Source organism: Lithobates pipiens, unplaced genomic scaffold (genome assembly GCF_037356315.1).
Source record: "Lithobates pipiens isolate NorthernLeopardFrog02 unplaced genomic scaffold, aLitPip1_a1.2 Scaffold_18, whole genome shotgun sequence".
Lineage (NCBI taxonomy): Eukaryota > Metazoa > Chordata > Amphibia > Anura > Ranidae > Lithobates > Lithobates pipiens.
Window position 1 is genome coordinate 605,117,910 of NW_027507758.1, and position 24,236 is coordinate 605,142,145.

Genomic DNA, 24,236 nt, shown 5'->3' on the forward strand with positions numbered 1-24,236 from the left:
CCTCTGGTGAGACTTTATGGAAATACAGCTTAATTCTCACCACATATGCTTGATTGGGATGAGCTTCTAAAGCCAACAACCAGTATGGAGGGTGAATGGAGGAACACACTTGGGACTGGAGCGGTGAAGGAAAAAGAGCATGGAAAGCTGGGCACTTGGCCAGCAGCAGGACAATTTTAATAAGCAAGGCTAGGCCAAAATGCACTTGAGACAACGAACTCAAGCTGGGTTTTACTATTAGAATTGGATCTACTGCAGAGGATGTAGCAATGTAGAATTGTCCAGCAGCATCGTTTTAATCAGGCAGAATAGGTCTAACCAGTGTATGCCTAACTTTTATTTTATCAATGGGTATAAAGGGAAGCAGTGAATGATAAATAATATGAGGTGGTTTAGGTGGCCACAGTTTTGCATCTTTTTCCCCCATTTCTAATGATGCAACACTGAGAACAAAATGCACCTTAAAGAACAGATGGTCACCAACCAGTGTTAGGCATAAGCGCAATGGCAAAGAGGGTGGGCTTTAACAACCCTATGCTGCCACATATGCATCCATGGGCTGCTAAGTTTTCTATGCTAAGATCATGCTACCAGCGCATTGGCCAAGCTCTAATCATGATCGGGAGCTGGCAGAGTGGTCTCCTGTAGCGCCGTTTCAAGCTGGAGGCTTCATGATCTCCCTGCCGGCAGTCATAACACAGGAACAGGGTCAGGGCTGGGCTCAGGCCTTCCTTCTCTGAGCTGGCTGCTCAGCTGTCGGCTAATTGCCAGCTCCTATCTCTCCACAGGTACTCAGCTGTTGGTGATATCCTGCTCGTTAGTCCTGCCTACTTAAGTCGCCCAACCCAGAGGATCTCTGCCTTTGCCTTGGTCAACATCACAGAGATGCTCGCCTGCATTCCTGTTTAAAGACTTGCTTGGCTGACATCCCTTCTGGCTCCAGATCCTGCTTGCTGTTTTACTATGCTCATCTCCGGCTCCCTGATTTTTGGCTTGTCTGACTATCCTTTCCGGTTCCTGAACTCTGGCTATGGTTTGACTATGTTTGTTCTATTTACTTTTATTATTAAACAAGTGTGATTTAACTGTACTTCTGTCTCGGTCTGATTTTCATGGTTTCTGACAAGCAGGTGTCCAAGTGCACCAATCCAAAACTGTAGACATGCCAGGAGAAGGACGCTGCTCAAGACTGCCCCAATATGATCATGGTGTGTGAATGTGTGTGGCCTCAACCAGCTACGGCCCCAGACATGTTTTGCCCGTGTTTGGGCTTGGTTACAGAAGTGGGGAAGATGAACAAGATATTGGTCTTGAATGGCGTCTTTCTCCTGGTAAGCCAGTCACAGTGGTCACGTGATCAGGAAGTCGGTCCCAACCCCCCCCCACTAAAAGTATTGCTGGGGCTGGGGAGGTTAATACTTACTATTCCAGCATTGTCTTGCTTGCAGTCAAAGTTCTCCCTATACCGCTCTTCTTTGGTGCTCCATCTGCAATAAAAATCCAGCGTATGTGCAGACACACCGTGGGGGTCTGTGGGACCTGGCGGAGCCCTGTGGGGTGTCTGCACATGCACTGGGTTCCCCCAAAACATGTACAGACACACTGCAGGCTTGGCAGGAACCCCCGGCCTCAATTCTGCAGATGCACGAGATCTCACAAACTGCCTCCTGGGTTGCCTATATCACGCATTCCAAGTTTTGCAAGATCTTGTGTATGCTCAATGGGGTCTCGGAGAGTCCAGATAGGTCATCCTCACCTAAATGAGGAATGAGTAAGATAAAAAAAATATACATTTTTGCAATTGTGTAAGGGGAGGGAAGGAGGAGGCCTAAGAGAAAAGGGGGAAGGTCTGCTTTTAGGTACTATTTTATTTTTTTAGTTACTTTTATTTTTAGACGAGAGCCGTTTGTGAAAGGCCCCGTGCCTTATTCACACGCCAAAACGCTAAATTAATAACATCTCTAGGTTTTTGTCGAACTCTAAATTTCACTCTTCCCTACCCTCAATATCATGATATATGACATGATCGATCATACAGTACTATTATATTGTACCATATTCTGTATTTTCCTTCTATCTCTCTCTAATCTCCTTATTATAGTAGGTTATAGTATTTAAGTATAATAATTTATGTAATTACATTTCTTAGATTACATTTTTATATCAATGTAAATATTGTAATACGTGTCTAGAAATGTAATATATATTTTCTTCTTCTACCTCTTTCATTATCTCCGTTCTCTCTAGTTTTTTTAATGCAATTAAAGTACTTTATTATATGTAATAGTGTGTAGTTACATGCCTGTTATATCATTAGCAATGGTATTATCTGTAATTACATTTGCTATATTGGATTGTGATATTCTTGTGGATATTAAGGGCCATGAATATAAATAATTGGAATCGGCACCTTTTTAGATTGTAAGCTCCTATACCGGATTGTGTTATTCCTATTCATATTCAGTGTATTGACTATAAATAAGTGTAATTGGCACATTAATAAGATGTGAACTCCTTGGAGACAGGGGCTGATTTAAATGTTTTTTTTTGTACTCTGCTAATTGCTGAATACAAAGATAAAAATGAAAAAATGAAAATGAAATAAATATATAAATACAGAAGTAAATAAAATAGAAATGAAAAATAAAAATGAAATAAAATATAAAATACATGAAATACAAACTATTATTATTATACAGGATCTATATAGCGGCCGACAGTTTATGCAGCACTTTACAACATAAGGGCAGACAGTACATTTCCAATACAATTGAATATAGGAGGAACCGGAGGGCCCTGCTCGTTAGAGCTTACAATCCAAGATAAAATAAAACATAAAAAAAAATGAAATAAATAACAATAAATGGAATAAAAAGGTCTATCTTTATATATTTCTTTTTTGCTATAATATATGTGTGTGTGTGTAAATATATATATATATATACACACACACACATATATTATAGCAAAAAAGAAATATATAAAGATAGACCTTTTTATTCCATTTATTGTTATTTATTTCATTTTTTTTTATATATATATATATATATTTATTTATACAAAAATATATATGTGTGTTTATATATAAATAATTAACGATCCAGTGTTGTGCTTGCATTATTTTCCTAATTTCCTAAAAAAAAAAAAAAAAAAAAAAAAAAAATTATATATATATATATATATATATGTGTGTGTATGTATATATAATATATATAAATAATTAACTATACAGTGTTGTGCTTGCATTATCTTCCCAATTACCTAAAATATATATTTGTGTGTATATATATAATTTTTATATAATTTTTATATTATTTTATATATATATATATATATATATATATATATATATATATATATATATATATATATATATATATATATATATATATATATATATATTATATTTAATTGTTAATTATTAATATTTACAGATAAATAAACATACAATTGACTTATTGACTTTTTTGCAGTATCTCGGCTCCTTTGAAGAACACAATGCAATTCTTCTATCATCTCTTCCTCCATAGATGAATATAGATGAATATGCCATGTAATGGACGGTGAGCACGCACGCTGCTCTCTCCTGCCCCCTGCAGGCCGCCGTAGTTGTAGTTCCCGAGGAGGATGCCGGGAGTTGTAGTCTTTAGTCCTGTGTTGGTTATGGAAGCTGTCTGTTAGGTAATGTTTCTACCTCCTCTAGAGGTCCGTGTCTCCCGTTCCCCTCCTCCTCCTCTCTGATCCGAGCTTGCAGTGTGTGTGTCTGCTGTTGGTTGGGGGCCGTGGTGGACAACGGGTCCCTGCATGGCTTGCAGTCTATGGTGGGATTTGTAGTTCCCCAGCAACAGGGGATGGGGGAGGGGAGGAGATTCCTGGATGAGTGGTGGTCAAGGCATGGGGTAGGGAAGGGTTAGGGCCCCTGACTGGTTTTCTTTTGGTTGTCTGTTGAGAAATTCCCCTTCATTTCCTGTCCCAGGGACACACAGGTGTCCCCAATGGAAGATTCTCCTTCATTACCTGTCTCAGAGACACACACAGGTGTCCCCAATGCAAGAATCCCCTTCATTTCCTGTCCTAGACACACACACAGGTGTCCCCAATGGAAGATTTCCAGTCATTTCCTGTCCTAGAGACACACAGGTGTCCCCAATGGAAGATTCCCCTTCATTTCCTGTCCTAGACACACACACAGGTGTCCCCAATGGAAGATTTCCAGTCATTTCCTGTCCTAGAGACACACAGGTGTCCCCAATGGAAGATTCCCCTTCATTTCCTGTCCTAGACACACACACAGGTGTCCCCAATGGAAGATTTCCAGTCATTTCCTGTCCTAGAGACACACACAGGTGTCCCCAATGGAAGATTTCCCTTCATTTCCTGTCCTAGAGACACACAGAGGTGTCCCCAATGGAAGATTCCCCTTCATTTCCTGTTGTGGTGACAATGCAAACATTTTGGAATTCTCATCACTTTCTCTGTTAGAGATGATGGTCAACACACATATATATATATATATATTAGCAGAGACCCTAGAGAATAAAATGGAGGTCCTTGCAATATTTTATGGCATGTCGTATTTGCACAGCGGTCTTTCAAACGCAGTTTTTTTATTATTATTTTAAATACACATTAATGAATTTAAAAAAACACAGTAGTTAGCCCCGTTATTTTTTTTTGTATATTTGGAAAAATGATGTTATGTCCAGTAAATAGATACCAAACATGTCATACTTTAAAATTGCGCACACTTGTAAAAAATGGCGACAAACTACGGTACTTGAAAATCTCCACCAGGACCCCGAGCCTCTTTCTGGGATTTGTTGTTTGTGGGTTAAAAACAGTTTTTTTTTTTTTTTTTTTGCTAGAAAATGACTTAGAACCCCAAACATTATTTTTATATATATATATATATATATTTTCTAACACCCTAGAGAATAAAATGGCGGTAGTTGCAATACTTTCTGTCACACCGCATTTGCGCAGCTGTCTTACAAGCGCACTTTTTTGGGGGAAAAAATACACTTTTTTTTTAAATTAAAAAATAAGACAACAATAAAGTTAGCCAATTAATTTTTTTTATATTGTGAAAGATAATGTTATGCCGAGTAAATTGATACCCAACATGTCACGCTTCAAAATTGCACCCGCTCATGGAATGGCAAATAAAACCTTTACCCTTATAAATCTCCATAGGCGAAGTTTAAAAAAAATTCTACAGGTTGCAGGTCTAGGACTAGAATTATTGCTCTCACTCTACCGATCGCGGCAATACCTCACATGTGTGGTGTGAACGCTGTTTACATATTCGGGTGCGTGTTATGTATGTGCTCGCTTCTGCACGCTTACATTTTTTTTCTTTTTTCTTATTTATTAAATTTTTTCTTTTTACACTGTCATTTACATTTTTTTTTTCTTATTTATTTAACTTTTCTTATTTTTACACTGTCCCTATATATATATTATTTCTATTACAAGGAATGTAAACATCTCCAGTAATAGAAAAAAAAAGCATGAGGGTCTGTTCACACAGGGGCAACTCCGATCCGACTTCAGGTCGCCCCTAGTCGCCTCAGGTCGGACAACATTTAAACAGCAATGTAAGTGAATGAGAGCCGTCTTAATGCACGCTACAGAAAGTCGCTCCGACTTCAGAAAAGGTTCCTGTACTACTTCAATCCGACTTCTAGGTGACTTGTACCCATTGATTTCAATGGAGGTCGCCTCCAAGTCGGATCTCCGTCTATACGGAGGCGACTTTGACAGAATTATTAGCTCTCAAAAGGGCACTTCACGCCGAATTTATGAAAAAAAATTGGCGTGGGTTCCCCCTCCGAGAGCATACCAGGCCCTTAGGTCTGGTATGAATATTAAGGGGAACCCCGTACGCCGAAAAAAACGGCGTGGGGGTCCCCCCAGATCCATACCAGACCCTTATCCGAGCACGCTACCCGGCCAGGAAAGGGGGTGGGGACGAGCGTGCGGCCCCCCCCCTTCTGAGCCGTACCAGGCCGCGTGCCCTCAATATGGGGGGTGCCCCCCACCCCAAAGCACCTTGTCCCCATGTTGATGAGGACAAGGGCCTCTTCCCAACAACCCTGGCCGTTGGTTGTCGGGGTCTGCGGGCGGGGGTCTTATCGGAATCCGGGAGCCCCCTTGAATAAGGGGGCCCCCAGATACCGGCCCCCCACCCTATGTGAATGAGTATGGGGTACAACGTACCCCTACCCATTCACCTGTGAAAAAAATGTTAAAAAAAACACAACACAGGGTTAAAATAGTTTATTGCACAGCTCCGGGGGTCTTCCATCTTCGGGGGTCTTCTCGCCGGACTCCTCCGCTATCTTCTGCTAGCTCTTTTACTAGCGGAGAAGTCCGGCTTTCTTCCTCGCCGCCACCCTCTTCTTCCGACTTCGTGGGTCTTGTCCCCCTCTTCAGTTCTTCTGCCGGGCCACCGCACCTTCTTATATCTCTTTTACAGGCGGTGGCCCGGTCTTCTGTCGCCGCCGCCGCCACCTTCCGTTCTTCTTCTCCTTCTCCTGGAGATGTTGACTCGACGCTCTCTCCGGCTGCAATGCCAGAGATGCGGTGCGCGGCGACTTATATAGGGACAAGGGGCGGGGTCGCCGGTTGATGTCACATGGTGACCCCACCCCCTTACGATGTCACAGTCCCAGCATCCTCCGGGACTGTGACATCGTGGTGCCATGTGACATCAACCGGCGACCCTGCCCCTTGTCCTTATATAAGTCGCCGCGCAGCGCGTCCCTGGCATTGCAGCCGGAGAGAGCGTCGAGTCAACATCTCCAGGAGAAGAAGAAGAAGAAGAACGGAAGGCGGCGGCGACAGAAGACCGGGCCACCACCTGTAAAAGAGCTATAAGAAGGCGCGGTGGCCCGGCAGAAGAACCGAAGAGGGGGACAAGACCCCCGAAGTCGGAAGAAGAGGCCGCGGCGAGGAAGAAAGCCGGGCTCCTCCGCTAGCAAAAGAGCTACAAGAAGATAGGGGAGGAGTCCGGCGAGAAGACCCCCGAAGACGGAAGACCCCCGGAGCTGTGCAATAAACTATTTGAACCCTGTGTTGTGTTTTTTTTTTTTTACTTTTTTTTCACAGGTGAATGGGTAGGGGTACGTTGTACCCCATACTCATTCACATAGGGTGGGGGGCCGGTATCCAGGGGCCCCCTTATTCAAGGGGGCTCCCGGATTCCGATAAGCCCCCCCACCCGCAGACCCCGACAACCAATGGCCAGGGTTGTCGGGAAGAGGCCCTTGTCCTCATCAACATGGGGACAAGGTGCTTTGGGGTGGGGGGGCCGCGCGCCTGCCCTTCCCCAAGGCACCCCCCCTGTTGAGGGCACGCGGCCTGGTACGGCTCAGGAGGGGGGGGGCGCATGCTCGTCCCCACCCCCTTTCCTGGCCGGCTGGGTAGCGTGCTCGGATAAGGGTCTGGTATGGATCTGGGGGGGACCCCCACGCCGTTTTTTCGGCGTAGGGGGTTCCCCTTAATATTCATACCAGACCTAAGGGCCTGGTATGCTCTCGGAGGGGGAACCCACGCCAAATTTTTTTTATAAATTTGGCGTGGAGTTCTCTCTTGAGAGCTCATTCTCTGATTGGCCGCGGCAAAAGTCGCCTGGCCTGGGGCGACTTAAAGTCGTGTTGTAAGTTGCCCCAAGTCGTGTTCAGGTCGTGTCCAAGTTGCCTCCAAAAGTTGTGTTGAAAGTCGTGTTGCCCCTGTGTGAACAGACCCTGACAGTTCCTCTTTATGGAGAGATCTGGGGCCAAAAAAGACCTCACATCTCATTTACCTTTAGTTTGCAGTCACAGCTGAGCACACCGTTTTCAGGTGCGTTTTTCTGGCGTTCTTTTGAGCGTTTTTGTACAGGTCAAAAGGCCACCAATGTATAAAGCAGAGAAGTGCCTGTAATCTGCCTAAAAAGAAGCTCATCAACTTTTTTGAGCTTCAGGCGTTTTTGCTTTTGAGCGCACATCTCTCCCCCCGCCTCTAAAGATAATCCTGTAGCCAATCCGCCGCCGGGATCACTTTTATCTATCTGTCTATCTATATCTCTATGATTTTCTCTGTATATAGGAAAGAGAGGGGTGATTTCACCAAAACTTTTATTATTAGCAATTAATAATATTCTGTCTGTCTGTATATGTCTGTCTGTCTTTATATGTCTATATGTCTGTCTGTATCTATACAGAGCCTTGCGAAAGTATTCGGCCCCCTTGAACTTTTCAGGCTTCAAACATAAAGATATAACATTTTTATTTTTTGTGAAGAATCACCAACAAGTGGGACACAATTGTGAAGTGGAACGAAATCTATTGGATTTTTGAAACTTTTTTTAACTAATAAAAAAATGAAAAGTGGGGCGTGCAAAATTATTCGGCCCCCTTGCGTTAATACTTTGTAGAGCCACCTTTTGCTGCGATTAAAGCTGCAAGTCGCTTGGGGTATGTCTCTATCAGTTTTGCACATCGAGAGACTGAAATTCTTGCCCATTCTTCCTTGCAAAACAGCTCGAGCTCAGTGAGGTTGGATGGAGAGCGTTTGTGAACAGCAGTTTTCAGCTCTTTCCACAGATTCTCGATTGGATTCAGGTCTGGACTTTGACTTGGCCATTCTAACACCTGGATACGTTTATTTGTGAACCATTCCTTTGTAGATTTTGCTGTATGTTTGGGATCATTGTCTTGTTGGAAGATAAATCTCCGTCCCAGTTTCAGGTCTTTTGCAGACTCCAACAGGTTTTCATCCAGAATGGTCCTGTATTTGGCTGCATCCATCTTCCCCTCAATTTTAACCATCTTCCCTGTCCCTGCTGAAGAAAAGCAGGCCCAAACCATGATGCTGCCACCACCATGTTTGACAGTGGGGATGGTGTGTTGAGGGTGATGAGCTGTGTTGCTTTTACGCCAAACATATCGCTTTGCATTGTGGGCAAAAAGTTGGATTTTGTATTCATCTGACCAGAGCACCTTCTTCTACATGTTTGGTGTGTCTCCCAGGTGGCTTGTGGCAAACTTTAGACGAGACTTTTTATGGATATCTTTGAGAAATGGCTTTCTTCTTGCCACTCTTCCATAAAGGCCAGATTTGTGCAATGTACGACTGATTGTTGTCCTATGGACAGACTCTCCCACCTCGGCTGTAGTTCTCTGCAGTTCATCCAGAGTGATCATGGGCCTCTTGGCTGCATCTCTGATCAGTCTTCTCCTTGTCTGAGCTGAAAGTTTAGAGGGACGGCCAGGTCTTGGTAGATTTGCAGTGGTCTGATACTCCTTCCATTTCAAAATGATCGCTTGCACAGTGCTCCTTGGGATGTTTAAAGCTTGGGAAATCTTTTTGTATCCAAATCCGGCTTTAAACTTCTCCACAACAGTATTACGGACCTGCCTGGTGTGTTCCTTGGTCTTCATGATGCTCTCTGCGCTTTCAACAGAACCCTGAGACTATCACAGAGCAGGTGCATTTATACAGAGACTTGATTACACACAGGTGGATTCTATTTATCACCATCAGTCATTTAGGTAGAGGTCGACCGATATATCGGCCGGCCGATATATCGGCCGATATTTGCCGTTTTTTAAATAATCGGCATCGGCCGATTTGTGCTGATAAAAAGCCGATTTAGAACTACAGCGGGACTTAGACTTTCTTCTATACAGAAGTCATTTCAAAGTTGACTGAGTCGTCATAGCAACCCTTTCCTCCACTCTGGGCAGGCTGCCAAGAAAAGAACTAAATGATACAATGTTTACACTTGAATGAATTAGGTCATCTCTGTGTGTAGAAGTTCTCAGTTTAACCATTTAAAGACAAAATCTTTTCTGACACTTGTTGCTTACAAGTAAAAATCCTGTGTTTTCTGCCAGAAAATCACTTAGACCCCGCAAAAATGATATATATTTTTTTAGCAGAGATCCTAGGGAATAAAATAGCGGTTGTTGCAATATTTTATGTCACACGGCATTTGCACAGAGGTCTTTCAAATGCATTTTTTTGGGAAAAAAATACACCATTTAAAAAATAAAAATAAAATAAAAACAGTAAAGTTAGCCCATTTTTTTTTTTGTCCAAAAGTTTTGACTACCTGTTTTTATTTAATATATATATATATATATATATATATATATATATATATATATATATATATATATATATATATAATTTTTTTTTTTTATCTAAATCATACATACAAGTAAACTGATTGGAGGTTTGTTTTGTTTAATAAATGTTTAAGTGTAAGAAATTTTCTGTATCACGTATGAAGTTGCTTTCACACTGGAGCGGCCAGGCGTTGATGGTAAAACGCAAGTTTTAGCGGCTCTTTACCATCATTTTAGCGGTGCTATTTGGCTGCTAGTGGGGCACATATAACCCAGCTAGCGGCCAAGGAAGAGGTTAAATGAGCCCATGAAGCACCGCTGCCAAATCGCATTGCATGCACTCCGGCAGTGATGCCCATTCATATCAATGGGCAGGAGTGGTGGAGGAGCGGTATACACCACTCCAAACGTGCTGCTTGCAGGACTTCTTTTTAAGATCCTGCCAGCGCATCGCCTCAGTGTGAAAGCACTCTGTCTTTCACACAGACTGCAGGGGAGCCGTTTTCGCAGGCACTTTACAGGCGCTATTTTTAGCCCAAAAGCGCCTTAAAACGCCCCAGTGGGAAAGGTGTGTTAGATCAAGGGGGATTAAAAATAAATAAAATCGGCCTAACATATCGGCCCAAAAAAATCGGCATCATATATCGGCTATCGGCCGCCATGATTTCTAAATATCGGCATCGGCATCGGCCAGAGAAAAACCCATATCGGTCGACCTCTACATTTAGGACAACATTGGATCATTCAGAGATCCTCGCTGAACTTCTGGAGTGAGTTTGCTGCACTGAAAGTAAAGGGGCCGAATAATTTTGCACGCACCACTTTTCAGTTTTTAATTTGCTAAAAAAAGTTTAAAATATCCAATAGATTTCGTTCCACTTCACAATTGTGTCCCACTTGTTGGTGATTCTTCACAAAAAATTAAAATTTTATATCTTTATGTTTGAAGCCTGAAATGTGGCAAAAGGTTGAAAAGTTCAAGGGGGCCGAATACTTTCGCAAGGCACTGTATATGGGGTATAGATGATGGATAGATATGAGACCGATAGAATATCAATAGATGGGATATAGATAATAGATAGTGTACAGGACGCCAAGGTTGGGTCCTGGACGGGTGCTATGTAGCACCTATATTTGGGTTGTGGTCCCCGGTAAGGGAATCCCGGTAGGCTTCAGGGGGGTCACCCAAAAATGGGTGAGAAATTCCGGGGATAGTCTTTAGGAGAGGACTGACTCGCGGTCCTCTCTATATTAAAAGAGAGATAGTTGGGACCTGGAATTTGGGGGGCTCTGAAGTGACATTTGGGTGGGGAAGAGCCTCCCTCCCTGACCCCAGGGATTCGGCACACAGGGGGTTAAAGGCCTCCAAGAAGACAGCTCATAAGACAGGAAGGAGTAGAGAGGTGTGGTGAGGAGGAGTAGGAGAGGAACACCTGTCTGTCTACAAAAGATCGCTAGAAGGACTCTGAAAACCCGACTACAGAACTGTAGGTGTTTTCTTTTCATGTTCTTCTTGTGCTGAAGATAAGCGGACTTTCATTTACATTTTTGTATGCTGAAGAAAAGCCTTATTTTGATTTAATTATAAATAAAGTCTTTTTGGTTTCACCTTTGACCGGTTTATGCACTTGGTCCCGCGGAGCTAGTATCCCCAAACTTTACAATAGATAGATAGACAATACATAGATCAATAGATGGCATATAGATAATAAATCGATAGACAGAGAGACAATAAGTAGAATGTCAATAGATAAATAGATGGAATATAGATGATAGATACAGTATCTATCTATCTATATCTCTATGATTTTCTTTGTATATAGGAAAGAGAGGGGTGATTTCACCAAAACTTTTATTATTAGCAATTAATAATATTCTATCTATTGTGACTCAATCCATAGATAGATAGACAATAAAAAGATAGATATATGGGATATAGATGATAAATATGACATTGATAGACAGAATGTCAATAGATGGGATATAGATACAATACATAGATCAATAGATGGCATATAGATAATAAATAGATAGACAATAAGTAGAATGTCAATAGATAAATAGATGGAATATAGATGATAGATACAGCATCTATCTATATCTCTATGATTTTCTTTGTATATAGGAAAGAGAGGGGGGATTTCACCAAAACTTTTATTATTAGCAATTAATAATATTCTATCGCCTATCTATCTATCTATTGTCACTCTCTATGGATCCATAGATAGAAAGACAATAAATAGATAGATATATGGGATATAGATGATAGATAGATATGAAATTGATAGACCGATAGAATATCAATAGATGGGATATAGATAATAGATCGTGTACAGGACGCCAAGGTTGGGTCCTGGACGGGTGCTATGTAGCACCTATATTCGGGTTGTGGTCCCTTTTAAGGGTATCCCTGTAGGCTTCAGGGGGTCACCGAAAAATGGATCCATAGATAGATAGATAATAAATAGATAGCTATATGGGATATAGATGATAAATATGAGATTGATAGATAGAATGTCAATAGACGGGATATAGATAATAGATAGACAATACATAGATCGATAGATGGCATGTAGATAATAAATAGATAGACAGACAGAGAGACAATAGGTAGAATGTCAATAGATATATAAATGATAGATAGATATATACAGTATCTATCTATGATTTTCTTTGTATATAGGAAAGAGAGGGGTGATTTCAGCAAAACTTTTATTATTAGCAATTAATAATATTCTATCTATCTATCATTATCTATCTATCTATTTATCTATTGTCACTCTCTATGGATCCATAGATAGAAAGACAATAAATAGATAGATATATGGGATATAGATGATAGATGGATATGAAATTGATAGACCGATAGAATATCAATAGATGGGATATAGATAATAGATCGTGTACAGGACGCCAAGGTTGGGTCCTGGACGGGTGCTATGTAGCACCTATATTCGGGTTGTGGTCCCTTTTAAGGGTATCCCTGTAGGCTTCAGGGGGTCACCCAAAAATGGGTGAGAAATTCCGGGATAGTCTTTAGGAGAGGACTGACTCGCGGTCCTCTCTATATTAAAAGAGAGATAGTTGGGACCCGGAATTTGGGGGGCTCTGAAGTGACATTTGGGTGGGGAAGAGCCTCCCTCCCTGACCCCAGGGATTCGGCACACAGGGGGTTAAAGGCCTCCAAGAAGACAGCTCATAAGACAGGAAGGAGTAGAGAGGTGTGGTGAGGAGGAGTAGGAGATGGACATCTGTCTGTCTGTCTGATCGCTAGAAGGACTCTGAAAACTTTGGGGCGAAGACCCGACTACAGAACTGTAGGTGTTTCTTTTCTTGTTCTTTTTGTGCTGAAGATAAGCGGACTTTCATTTACATTTTTATATGCTGAAGAAAAGCCTTATTTTGATTTAAAGAGGAGCTGCACCTTTAAAAAAATATATTAAAAGCCAGCAGCTACAAATATTGCAGCTGCTGACTTTTAATAAATGGACACTTACCTGTTCCAGGATTCAGTGATGTCGGAGGCAGATGACAAGCAATCGCTCATCTCTCCGCTGCCCCTGCCGCCATCCTCTGTCAGGGAATCGGGAAGTGAAGCGTTGCTTCTTCACTGCCCAGTTCCCTACTGTGCATGCACGAGTCGTGCTGTGCCTCTCCACTGGTCCCTGCTCTGTCCTGGGAACTGTGTGTTTCCCAGAACATAACGGGGGGGGGGGGGGGGGGGGGGGCATCTGCGGCTAGCTTGTCCCGGAAGTGGGTTCAGATACCTGGATTATCCAGGTATCTGCAACCCCCTCCCCCCTGAAAGGTGCCAATTGTAGCATCGGAGGGGGGGAGGGATCATATGAGCGGACCTTCCAATTTAGGGTGGAGGTCCGCTTTAATTATAAATAAAGTCTATTTGGTTTCAGCTTTTTGACCGGTTTATGCACTTGGTCCCGCGGAGCTAGTGTCCCCAAACTTTACAATAGATAGATAGACAATACATAGATCAATAGATGGCATATAGATAATAAATAGACTGACAGAGAGACAATAGGCAGAATGTCAATAGATAAATAAATGGAATATAGATGAGAGATAGATACAGTATCTATATCCTATCTATCTATCTATGTATGTATGTGTGGGAGAGTTGGGCGATATGTTCTGTTGGTGATGGAATAACGTGCGGTTGGGTAATGTCCTGTGTTGGGTCAATTCGCTCCTCATCCTGTTCTGTGTCGTCTCTTCTTCCTCCACACTTCTTATTCACTTCACTTCTTCATTTCGTTCTGTTAAATCTCCCATGGAAAGTGTTCTATCTTCTTAATAAGTGCACACAGTCTCTGTTGATCCTGGCAAAAATCCAGCGGGCTGATAACATCCTGTGCTCTTTGCTTGTGCTGTACTGAAATCTCAAGCAGTTGTACCAAGCCCTATGCTGCACTACAGAACACCTCCCCCCCCCGTACATTATAGACCTGCAGATCAGATCAGGTGACTACGCTGCATCTCTGTGAGCACAGTGCAGTCAGGGTTGTCACTGTAGGACGGGAAGTGTGTTGCTGGCAGGATCACCAGGAGAAGAATAAAAAACAAAAGCTGTCACCACCCTAAGCACCGGTATAGAGGAGCAGCTTTGTGACCCTAGGCTGCTTGCTTCTGATTTGGGTTATAGAACACCTCCCTCTCTCCTCATCTTCACAACATAGGCTTGTGCCTTTTCTTTTCTTTCATGTACTTTTTCTTTTTTTTTTTCTTCTCCTTTCTTGTCTTTTCTTTTCTTTTCTTTTTTTCTCCCTTCAATTTCTTTTCTGTTTTTCTTTTCTTTTTTCTTTAATTTTCTTTTTATTTCTTTTTCTTTTCTTTTTCTTCCTTATTTGTCCTTTTTTCTTTTCTCCGTTTTTTTTCTCCCCCCTTTTTTTTTCTTCCTTTTTATTTTCTTCCTTCCTTTTTTTTTTTCTTTTTGCTTTTCTTCCTTTTTTTTTTTTGCTTTTCTTCCTTTGTTTTATTTTTATTTTTTCTTCTTCTTTTACTTTTTTCTTTTGTTCATTTTCTTTTACTTTTCATTCCTTTTCTTTTCTTTTCCTGCACTTTTTTTTTGCTTCTCCGTTCTTTTATTTATTCATTTATTTTTCTTCCTTCATTTTTTTTTTCTTTTTAATTTTCTTCCTTTTTTATTTCTTTTTATTTTCATTTCCTTTTCTTTTCTTTTTTTATTCCCCTTTGTCTTTTTCTTCCTTTTTTTTTCTCTTTCTTTTCTTCCTTCCTTTTCTTTTCTTCTTCTTTTTCTTTTTCTTCATCCTTTTATTTTCTTCCTTCATTTTGCTTTTTTCATTTTCTTTTTCCTTTTCTATTTTTCTTCTTCTTTTACTTTTTTCTTTTTTTTGTTCCTCCTTTTCTTTTTCTTATACTTTTCATTTCTTTTTTCCTTTTCTTCATTCCCCCTTTCCCCCCCCCCCCCCCCCTTTTTTTTCTCTTTCTTTCTAGAGCTCTCAGCCCTGATGCAAACCTTGGGCTGGGTCTTGGGAGGAGTTCTGAAAATACAAAAAATGCCTTGATGTCATCACTAGATCACTGCACAGCCCTATGCAATGCAGAGAGATCATGGCTGGTTGGAGGAGTGTAGTGTTCCTAGGCAGGCTGTGTTTGGGCGTGGACCGCCCTAGGTAATGCCCACATGTGATGCTGAGCCTCTATGACTGAAAGAGAGCCAAAATCCAATGAATGAAAGGGGTGGGCCAGAGACAGGCTGGGGATTGAAGGGTTAGATGATGCTGGGTGTCGCCCAACAAATGAGGCGGGCTTCTTCTGACTTACAGCAGTCTCCAACGCATATTGCGAGTAGCTCACAGCGTGCAGTGAAATCAGAGTAAGCCTGTAGAAGACTTCAGCCAATGCTAGAGGTTAAGATTTAACGTTTCAGCATAGCTTGGATTAAAGGGAATGAGCTAATTCACGAAGGATGCAAGTATCTTTCTTCCCCATTTCTGTCCAAGTATGAGAATTTTCATCTCCTGTCCCTCTTGTGTGATTACAGAAGCTGTGAGTTTCCTGTTCTCATGCTGACTTCCTCCCGATTGCTCACCTCCCGGGTATTGCTGTTCCAGCTCTTCAGTCGCACGTTCATGGGAGATATGAGCTCCAAGACCCAGCTGCCCGATAAGGACGCCACTCTGGCTGGTCGGTCGGAGAAGATACAGGTTTCAGGTCAGTGCGCTCATTTTTCTTATTTTGGAATTTCTAAGGGCTCGTTCTTGGGTGCCCCCCCTTTGGAAACCCGTCTGTGGGAGGTGGACAGGCGGCAGGAAGATGAAATGTCACCATCTCATCACCTGTTTTATAACCATAAGAAGGCCAAGCCACCGCCCTTCAGTTACATGGACGGCAGGTGGTTGCATGGGCAACAGTGAGCCCACCCATTTATGTGACAATAGCAAATTAATATTCGCTATTGTCTTCCTGTTTCTCCTCCCGGGCTAATCAGGAAGCTGGTCCTGAGACCAGATTTGGCCAAGGAGTCTCAGGACCCAGTTCCAGTTTGGCCAGGAGGACAAGCAACGGTCCGCTTCTTCCTGGAGAGGCTGGAGCGAATACCAGTTGATGAGCATCCTGCGGAGGAGCCAATGAGAGTTCCCGGGGGAGGTGGTAGAAGTCTTCCTCGGGGTCCGGGACTTGTCATGGTGCAACAGGTTCTCTCGCAGAGTCTTCATCAGATCCTCGTTCAGGTATGGATTAGTGCCGCCACAGTGTCCGCTGTCCACCTCCCGGGACCACCAGGGTGTCCCAGCTGGGTGCCAACTGCTGATGAGCCAAGTCCTCCTCCCCTCTCCACCACCGTACAACTTACTGCAAAGTCTCCGCCATACTGATCACTGCACACCTACCTCTGCCATACCCAGCACTGGAAGAGAGCAACTCACACTGACACTCACCGACCCCCCTGACCACCCGCCTCATACAACTACTCTACACAGGGATACTGAGAGCAGGAGGAGGAGGAAAGAGCAGACACTGCATGACATTCTTATATACGCCCTCCTCTATATACACCCCTCTGCTATATATACCCTCCTCTATATACACCCCTCCTCTATGTATGCCCTCCTCTATGTACGTCCTCCTCTATGTACACCCTCCTCTATGTACGCCCTCCTCTATGTACGCCCTTCTGCTATGTACGCCCTTCTGCTATGTACGCCCTTCTGCTATGTACGCCCTTCTGCTATGTACGCCCTTCTGCTATGTACGCCCTTCCGCTATGCACGCCCTTCCGCTATGCACGCCCTTCCGCTATGCACGCCCTTCCGCTATGCACGCCCTTCCGCTATGCACGCCCTTCCGCTATGCACGCCCTTCCGCTATGCACGCCCTTCCGCTATGCACGCCCTTCCTCTATGCACGCCCTTCCTCTATGCACGCCCTTCCTCTATGCACGCCCTTCCTCTATGCACGCCCTTCTGCTATATACACCCTTCTGCTATGCACGTCCTTCCTCTATGCACACCCTCCTCTGTAATATATACCCTTCTCTATACACACCCCTCTGCCATACACACACCCCTCTGCCATATACACTCTCCTCTATATACACCCCTCTGCTATATATACCCTCCTCTATATACACCCCTCTGCTACTATATATACCCTCCGCTGTATACACCCTCCTCTGTATACACCCCTCTGCTATATGCTCCATCAACTATATACACACTCCTTTATATTCAATCTTTTGCTATATACACACGCTTTTATATACACCCTCCTCTATATACAACCCTCAGCTATATATACCCTCCTCCTATAGACACTCTCTCCTTTATACACCCTCCTCTATATACACCCATCTCCTCCGGGGGGGGGTGGCGTTAGTCGTCGTCATTCCCACCCAAAATATTGAGCACCAGCTGCCACTGATGGGTGGTTGTGGCATGGTCAACTTTAATGAGTTGCGTTCAGCGGTGGTGCACAGGGGTGGATCCAGAGTCTAGTCTCGGGAGGGGCACTGCTATAAAATATGTTTTTTTGGGGGCAATTTATATGGGAAATGGCTGGTATTTGCGCTTCAATCATTACGGCACCATGGTTGTTATGGTGTCAGGTTGATTGAAGCGCATTATTTCTATTAATACATTGTAATATAAAATTAAATGGTTCAACTCACCATAATGCAGAATCAGTGGGAGCCCTGAGGATGTCACTTGCCATGTCGCCTGCCACCAAATGTGGATTGTCACTTGCCACGTCACTTGTCACCAAATGCAGATTGTCACTTGCCACGTCACCTGCCACACATTGCGGATTGCCACTTGCAACGTAGCCTGCCACACATTGCGGATTGTCACTTGCCACGTCACCTGCCACACATTGCGGATTGTCACTTGCCACGTCGCCTGCCACCAGATGCGGATTGCCATGTAGCCTGCCACACATTGCGGATTGCCACTTGCCACGTCACCTGCCACACATTGTGGATTGTCACTTGCCACGTTGCCTGCCACACATTGTGGATTGCCACTTGCCATGTCACCTGCCACACATTGCGGATTGTCACTTGCCACGTTGCCTGCCACACATTGCGGATTGTCACTTGCCACGTCGCCTGCCACACATGGCGGATTGTCACCTGCCACACATTGCGGATTGTCACTTGCCACATCACCTGCCACACATTGCGGATTGCCACTTGCCATGTAGTCTGCCACACATTGTGGATTGCCACTTGCCACGTAGTCTGCCACACATTGCGGATTGCCACTTGCCACGTCACCTGCCACACATTGCGGATTGCCACTTGCCACGTAGCCTGCCACACATTGCGGATTGTCACCTACTGTGTCACTTTTCTGCTAAGGTGGTCTTTTGTTGGGTCCCAGAGTGAAGATAGGCAGCAGAGAGATGATGCAATCTCTCTGCTGCACACAGCTTCCTACACAGTGAGGGCGGAACTGGAGGGATGCAGGGCAGTGAGAGATGATGTCATCTCCCTGCTCCCCTGCCTGCTGGCTTCCTGATTGGCCAGCAGCCCTCCTAAGCCGCCCAGCTGCCCCCCCTCACCCGTCCACTCAGCGCGGGTACCCGCGGAACCGGCCGCGATTGGACCCGCGGAACCGGCCGCGATTGGACCCGCGGAACCGGCTTTGCTGTCATCAGCTGCCGGTATTCTCGGAGGGGGCAATTGACCCATTGCCCCCCCCCCCTGGATCCGCCCCTGGTGGTGCAGCAGATTTAGTTTTAGCTGCAGCTCCATATCTTTGTTTAGGTGGGAGGTCAGGGTCAGTAAAAAAAAAACACAAAAAAAAAAACCGGCTTAGCTGTCTACTTCTATGATCCCCTGGCCACACGTGTGAACGAGCCCTTGGGCAGCATTGAAAGGGGCATCTTCAAGGTTCAGAGAAAAGATTTGCCTTAGATGGTAATTTTGTGTCTCCTGGATTGTCCTGTCAATAGGAAAAGTGTGTATTCTTTCGTACAGTAGGAAATTTGAATGCCCGTAAAGAAAACCGCTAACATAGTAGACGGGCAAATCTTAATCCATGGCAAAAGTGAGCAACAAGACTCTTGATTGGTCATCCTTCATCTTCTAGGTCTCTTCTTTTTGTTCTGAAGACCACATAAATGTGTTTATACCTAGTGACACCTATGGAAAGGCCAGCATGGTGGCTTGGTGGTCAGTATTTCTGCCTTGCTGCACTTTGGGTCCTTGGTTCAGATCCCAACCAGCACACTATCTGCATGGAGTTTGCATGTTCTCCCTGGATGGGTTTCCATCCACACTCCAAAGATATGCTGGTAGGATAATTGGCTCCTGTCCAAACTGGCTCTAGTTCATACATATTTCCTGCCTCTTTACACCTCAGATCAACCCCAGTTCCTGCACCTTCGCATCTCAGATCTGTCCTAATTCATGAACCTTCACGTCTCAGATCAGCCCCAATTCCTGCACCTTCACACCTCAGATCAGCCCCAATTCCTGCACCTTCACACCTTAGATCAGCCCCAGTTCCTGCACCTTCGCATCTCACATCAGCCCCAGTTCTTGCACCTTCACATCTCAGATCAGTCCTAATTCATGAACCTTCACATCTCAGATCACTCCAATTCCTGCACCTTCACACCTCAGATCACTCCAATTCCTGCACCTTCACACCTCAGATCAGCCCCAGTTCCTGCACCTTCACATCTCAGATCAGTCCTAATTCCTGAACCTTCACATCTCAGATCAGCCCCAGTTCCTGCACCTTCACATCTCAGATCAGCCCCAATTTTTGCACCTTCACACCTCAGATCAGCCCCATTTCCTGCACCTTCACATCTCAGACCAGTCCAATTCCTGCACCTTCACATCTCAGACCAGTCCAATTCCTGCACCTTCACATCTCAGATCAGTCCAATTCCTCCACTTTCACCACTCAGATCAGTCCAATTCCTGCACCTTCACACCTCCAGATCAGTCCAATTCCTGCACCTTCACACCTCAGATCACTCCAATTCCTGCACCTTCACACCTCAGATCAGTCCAATTCCTGCACCTTCACACCTCAGATCACTCCAATTCCTGCACCTTCACACCTCAGATCACTCCAATTCCTGCACCTTCACACCTCAAATCATCCCAATTCCTGCACCCTCACACCTCAGATCAGCCCAATTCCTGCACCCTCACACCTCAGATCAGCCCAATTCCTGCACCTTCACACCTCAGATCAGCCCCAGTTCCTGCACCTTCACATCTCAGACCAGTCCAATTCCTGCACCTTCACATCTCAGACCAGTCCAATTCCTGCACCTTCACATCTCAGATCAGCCCCAATTCCTGCACCTTCACACCTCAGATCAGCCCCAATTTCTTCATCTTCACATCTCAGATCAGCCCCAATTTCTTCACCTTCACACCTCAGATCAGCCCCAGTTCCTGCACCTTCACATCTCAGATCAGTCCTAATTCCTGAACCTTCACATCTCAGATCAGCCCCAGTTCCTGCACCTTCACATCTCAGATCAGCCCCAATTTTTGCACCTTCACACCTCAGATCAGCCCCATTTCCTGCACCTTCACATCTCAGACCAGTCCAATTCCTGCACCTTCACATCTCAGACCAGTCCAATTCCTGCACCTTCACATCTCAGATCAGTCCAATTCCTCCACTTTCACCACTCAGATCAGTCCAATTCCTGCACCTTCACACCTCCAGATCAGTCCAATTCCTGCACCTTCACACCTCCAGATCAGTCCAATTCCTGCACCTTCACACCTCAGATCACTCCAATTCCTGCACCCTCACACCTCAGATCAGCCCAATTCCTGCACCTTCACACCTCAGATCAGCCCCAGTTCCTGCACCTTCACATCTCAGACCAGTCCAATTCCTGCACCTTCACATCTCAGACCAGTCCAATTCCTGCACCTTCACATCTCAGATCAGCCCCAATTCCTGCACCTTCACACCTCAGATCATCCCCAATTTCTTCACCTTCACACCTCAGATCAGCCCCAATTCCTGCACCTTCACATCTCAGATCAGCCCCAATTCCTGCACCTTCACACCTCAGATCAGCCCCAATTCCTGCACCTTCACACCTCAGATCAGCCCCATTTCCTGCACCTTCACACCTCAGATCAGCCCCAATTCCTGCACCTTCACACCTCAGATCAGCCCCAATTCCTGCACCTTCACACCTCAGATCAGCCCCAATTCCTGCACCTTCACACCTCAGATCAGCCCCAATTCCTGCACCTTCACACCTCAGATCAGCCCCAATTCCTGCACCTTCACACCTCAGATCAGCCCCAATTCCTGCACCTTCACACCTCAGATCAGCCTCAATTCCTGCACCTTCACACCTCAGATCAGCCCCAATTCCTGCACCTTCACACCTCAGATCAGCCCCAATTCCTGCACCTTCACACCTCAGATCAGCCCCAATTCCTGCACCTTCACACCTCAGATCAGCCCCAATTCCTGCACCTTCACACCTCAGATCAGCCCCAATTCCTGCACCTTCACACCTCAGATCAGCCCCAATTCCTGCACCTTCACACCTCAGATCAGCCCCAATTCCTGCACCTTCACACCTCAGATCAGCCCCAATTCCTGCACCTTCACACCTCAGATCAGCCCCAATTCCTGCACCTTCACACCTCAGATCAGCCCCAATTCCTGCACCTTCACACCTCAGATCAGCCCCAATTCCTGCACCTTCACACCTCAGATCAGCCCCAATTCCTGCACCTTCACACCTCAGATCAGCCCCAATTCCTGCACCTTCACACCTCAGATCAGCCCCAATTCCTGCACCTTCACACCTCAGATCAGCCCCAATTCCTGCACCTTCACACCTCAGATCAGCCCCAATTCCTGCACCTTCACACCTCAGATCAGCCCCAATTCCTCCACCTTCACACCTCAGATCAGCCCCAATTCCTGCACCTTCACACCTCAGATCAGCCCCAATTCCTCCACCTTCACACCTCAGATCAGCCCCAATTCCTCCACCTTCACACCTCAGATCAGCCCTGCCTTTAGACTAGGTTCCATTCAGCTGCCCATCTATAAATAGACACCTGGAACCACCGATGGGGCTAGTGAGCAGTTTCTACATTTTTTTTTTTTTTATCTCCCTAATTTTTGTAACCTTCAGACATGGTTTTTAAGTTATATAATAGAAATGGATATTATAAAGTTTTTTGCCAGATCTAATCCAGCTATCTGCAGTGTCTATAAAGTAATCTCTTGCACTTGTCTCTAGTTTTGCAGTCCATTTTGTTCTTGCCATACGTCTTCTTGGTAATTTGTAACCAATTCACTGTTCATACATGTATGCTTTCTATGAACAAGAGCATTTTTTAAATTTCTTATATAGGCCTGTTTGATAAGATGAAATGATTTTATATGTTTATGCAACCCATAGAAAAAAACATAAATCTAAACAAATTTACCTTTTTTACTTTGATAAGTTTTAAGTTAAAAAAAATATATAATTTTTCTAGGTTGTGGTCAGGAAGGTACAGCTTTTCGTAATGTGGTGGACATGTCCAAAAGTAAAAAAGTTTTGGATACACACCTATAATCACATCTACCCTCATACCCAAGTAATCTACCCATCATACCCAAGTAAACCCGATAAAATCTCCACGTCTGGCATTACTGGGCTGCCTGGGGGAGGGGGCGCCGGGACACACGAGAAGATTGATGGCATTTATCTTTGGGGCTGCAAGAATTTTTTATGGCTAGGTCTTGGAGGTTCCCCTCAATTCCTCTTGAATTGTTGAAGGCCAAACTGTCAAGGATCATGGTTAATGAATGGCTCTTGGCTATCTTGTATGATAAAATTGCCTTCTTTGAGAAAATAGTGGATCCATGGATCAAATATGTATCTGTAAGGGCAACAACCTGGATTGGTTGGATTACTTTTAATCACCGTAGTTCTCTCCCCTTTCTTTTCCTTTCTATCTTTTACTTACCTCAGGTCATTCCTTTGATCGTTTGAACATTATTTGGTTATATACTTGGCTTTTGCCGACCTGAGGCCCCAGGGTCTGCACTCTGGCTAAACTGGGTGCTCTGAGGGTCTCAGGTGCCCATGGTTTGCGCATGTTCTTTCTGTGTACCATGGGACCTCTTGATCTTACGTTCTCTGTATCCCATTCTGGCTAATGCTGTAATTATCCCAATTTTTCTAATGACTCTATGCCTCTGTAAAGAGTTAATGTCAGTTGCTGTCATATACAATTATGTTTGTACTCATTGTTCCCCTTTTTGAAATATTCAATATTAAAGCGGGAGTCCACCGGGACTCCGCGGTTTTTTTTTTTTTTTTTTTTTTTTTTTTTTTAAAAGCCAGCAGCTACAAATACTGCAGCTGCTGACTTTTAAATAGTGACACTTACCTGTCCAGCGCGCCCGCGATGTCGGCACCCGAAGCCGATCGCTCGCTCGGCTGCCGGGTCCCGCCGCCATCTTGGGTATGGGAATCAGGAAATGGAGCCTTTCGGCTTCATTTCCCGGTTCCCTACTGCGCATGCGCGAGCCGCGCGGCGCAATCCGGACGGTCCCCGCTGCCTCTGGGAGCTGTGTGTTTCCCAGCAGGCAGCGGGGCACTTGCTGAAGGGGGCGGGCGCTTGCGGAACGGGGGCGT

The 24,236-nt window shown here is 44.5% G+C and overlaps 1 protein-coding gene across 4 annotated transcripts in view; it reads left to right on the top strand.

Moving 5' to 3' along the window:
* Window positions 1-3,619: 3,619 nt before the first annotated feature.
* MSRA (methionine sulfoxide reductase A) overlaps window positions 3,620-24,236 on the top strand; it is a 468,843-nt gene continuing 448,226 nt past the window's right edge. For 2 of the 4 annotated variants that reach the window (XM_077489273.1, XM_077489269.1), the window contains exons 1-2: window positions 15,690-15,766; window positions 16,138-16,307. In XM_077489273.1, coding sequence (XP_077345399.1) covers window positions 15,705-15,766; window positions 16,138-16,307 — 232 coding nt within the window. In that variant the 5' untranslated portion in view covers window positions 15,690-15,704. Of the gene's footprint in view, window positions 3,682-14,520; window positions 14,595-15,689; window positions 15,767-16,137; window positions 16,308-24,236 lie in introns of those variants that run through there. The other 2 variants (XM_077489272.1, XM_077489270.1) reach the window with 2 other exon arrangements.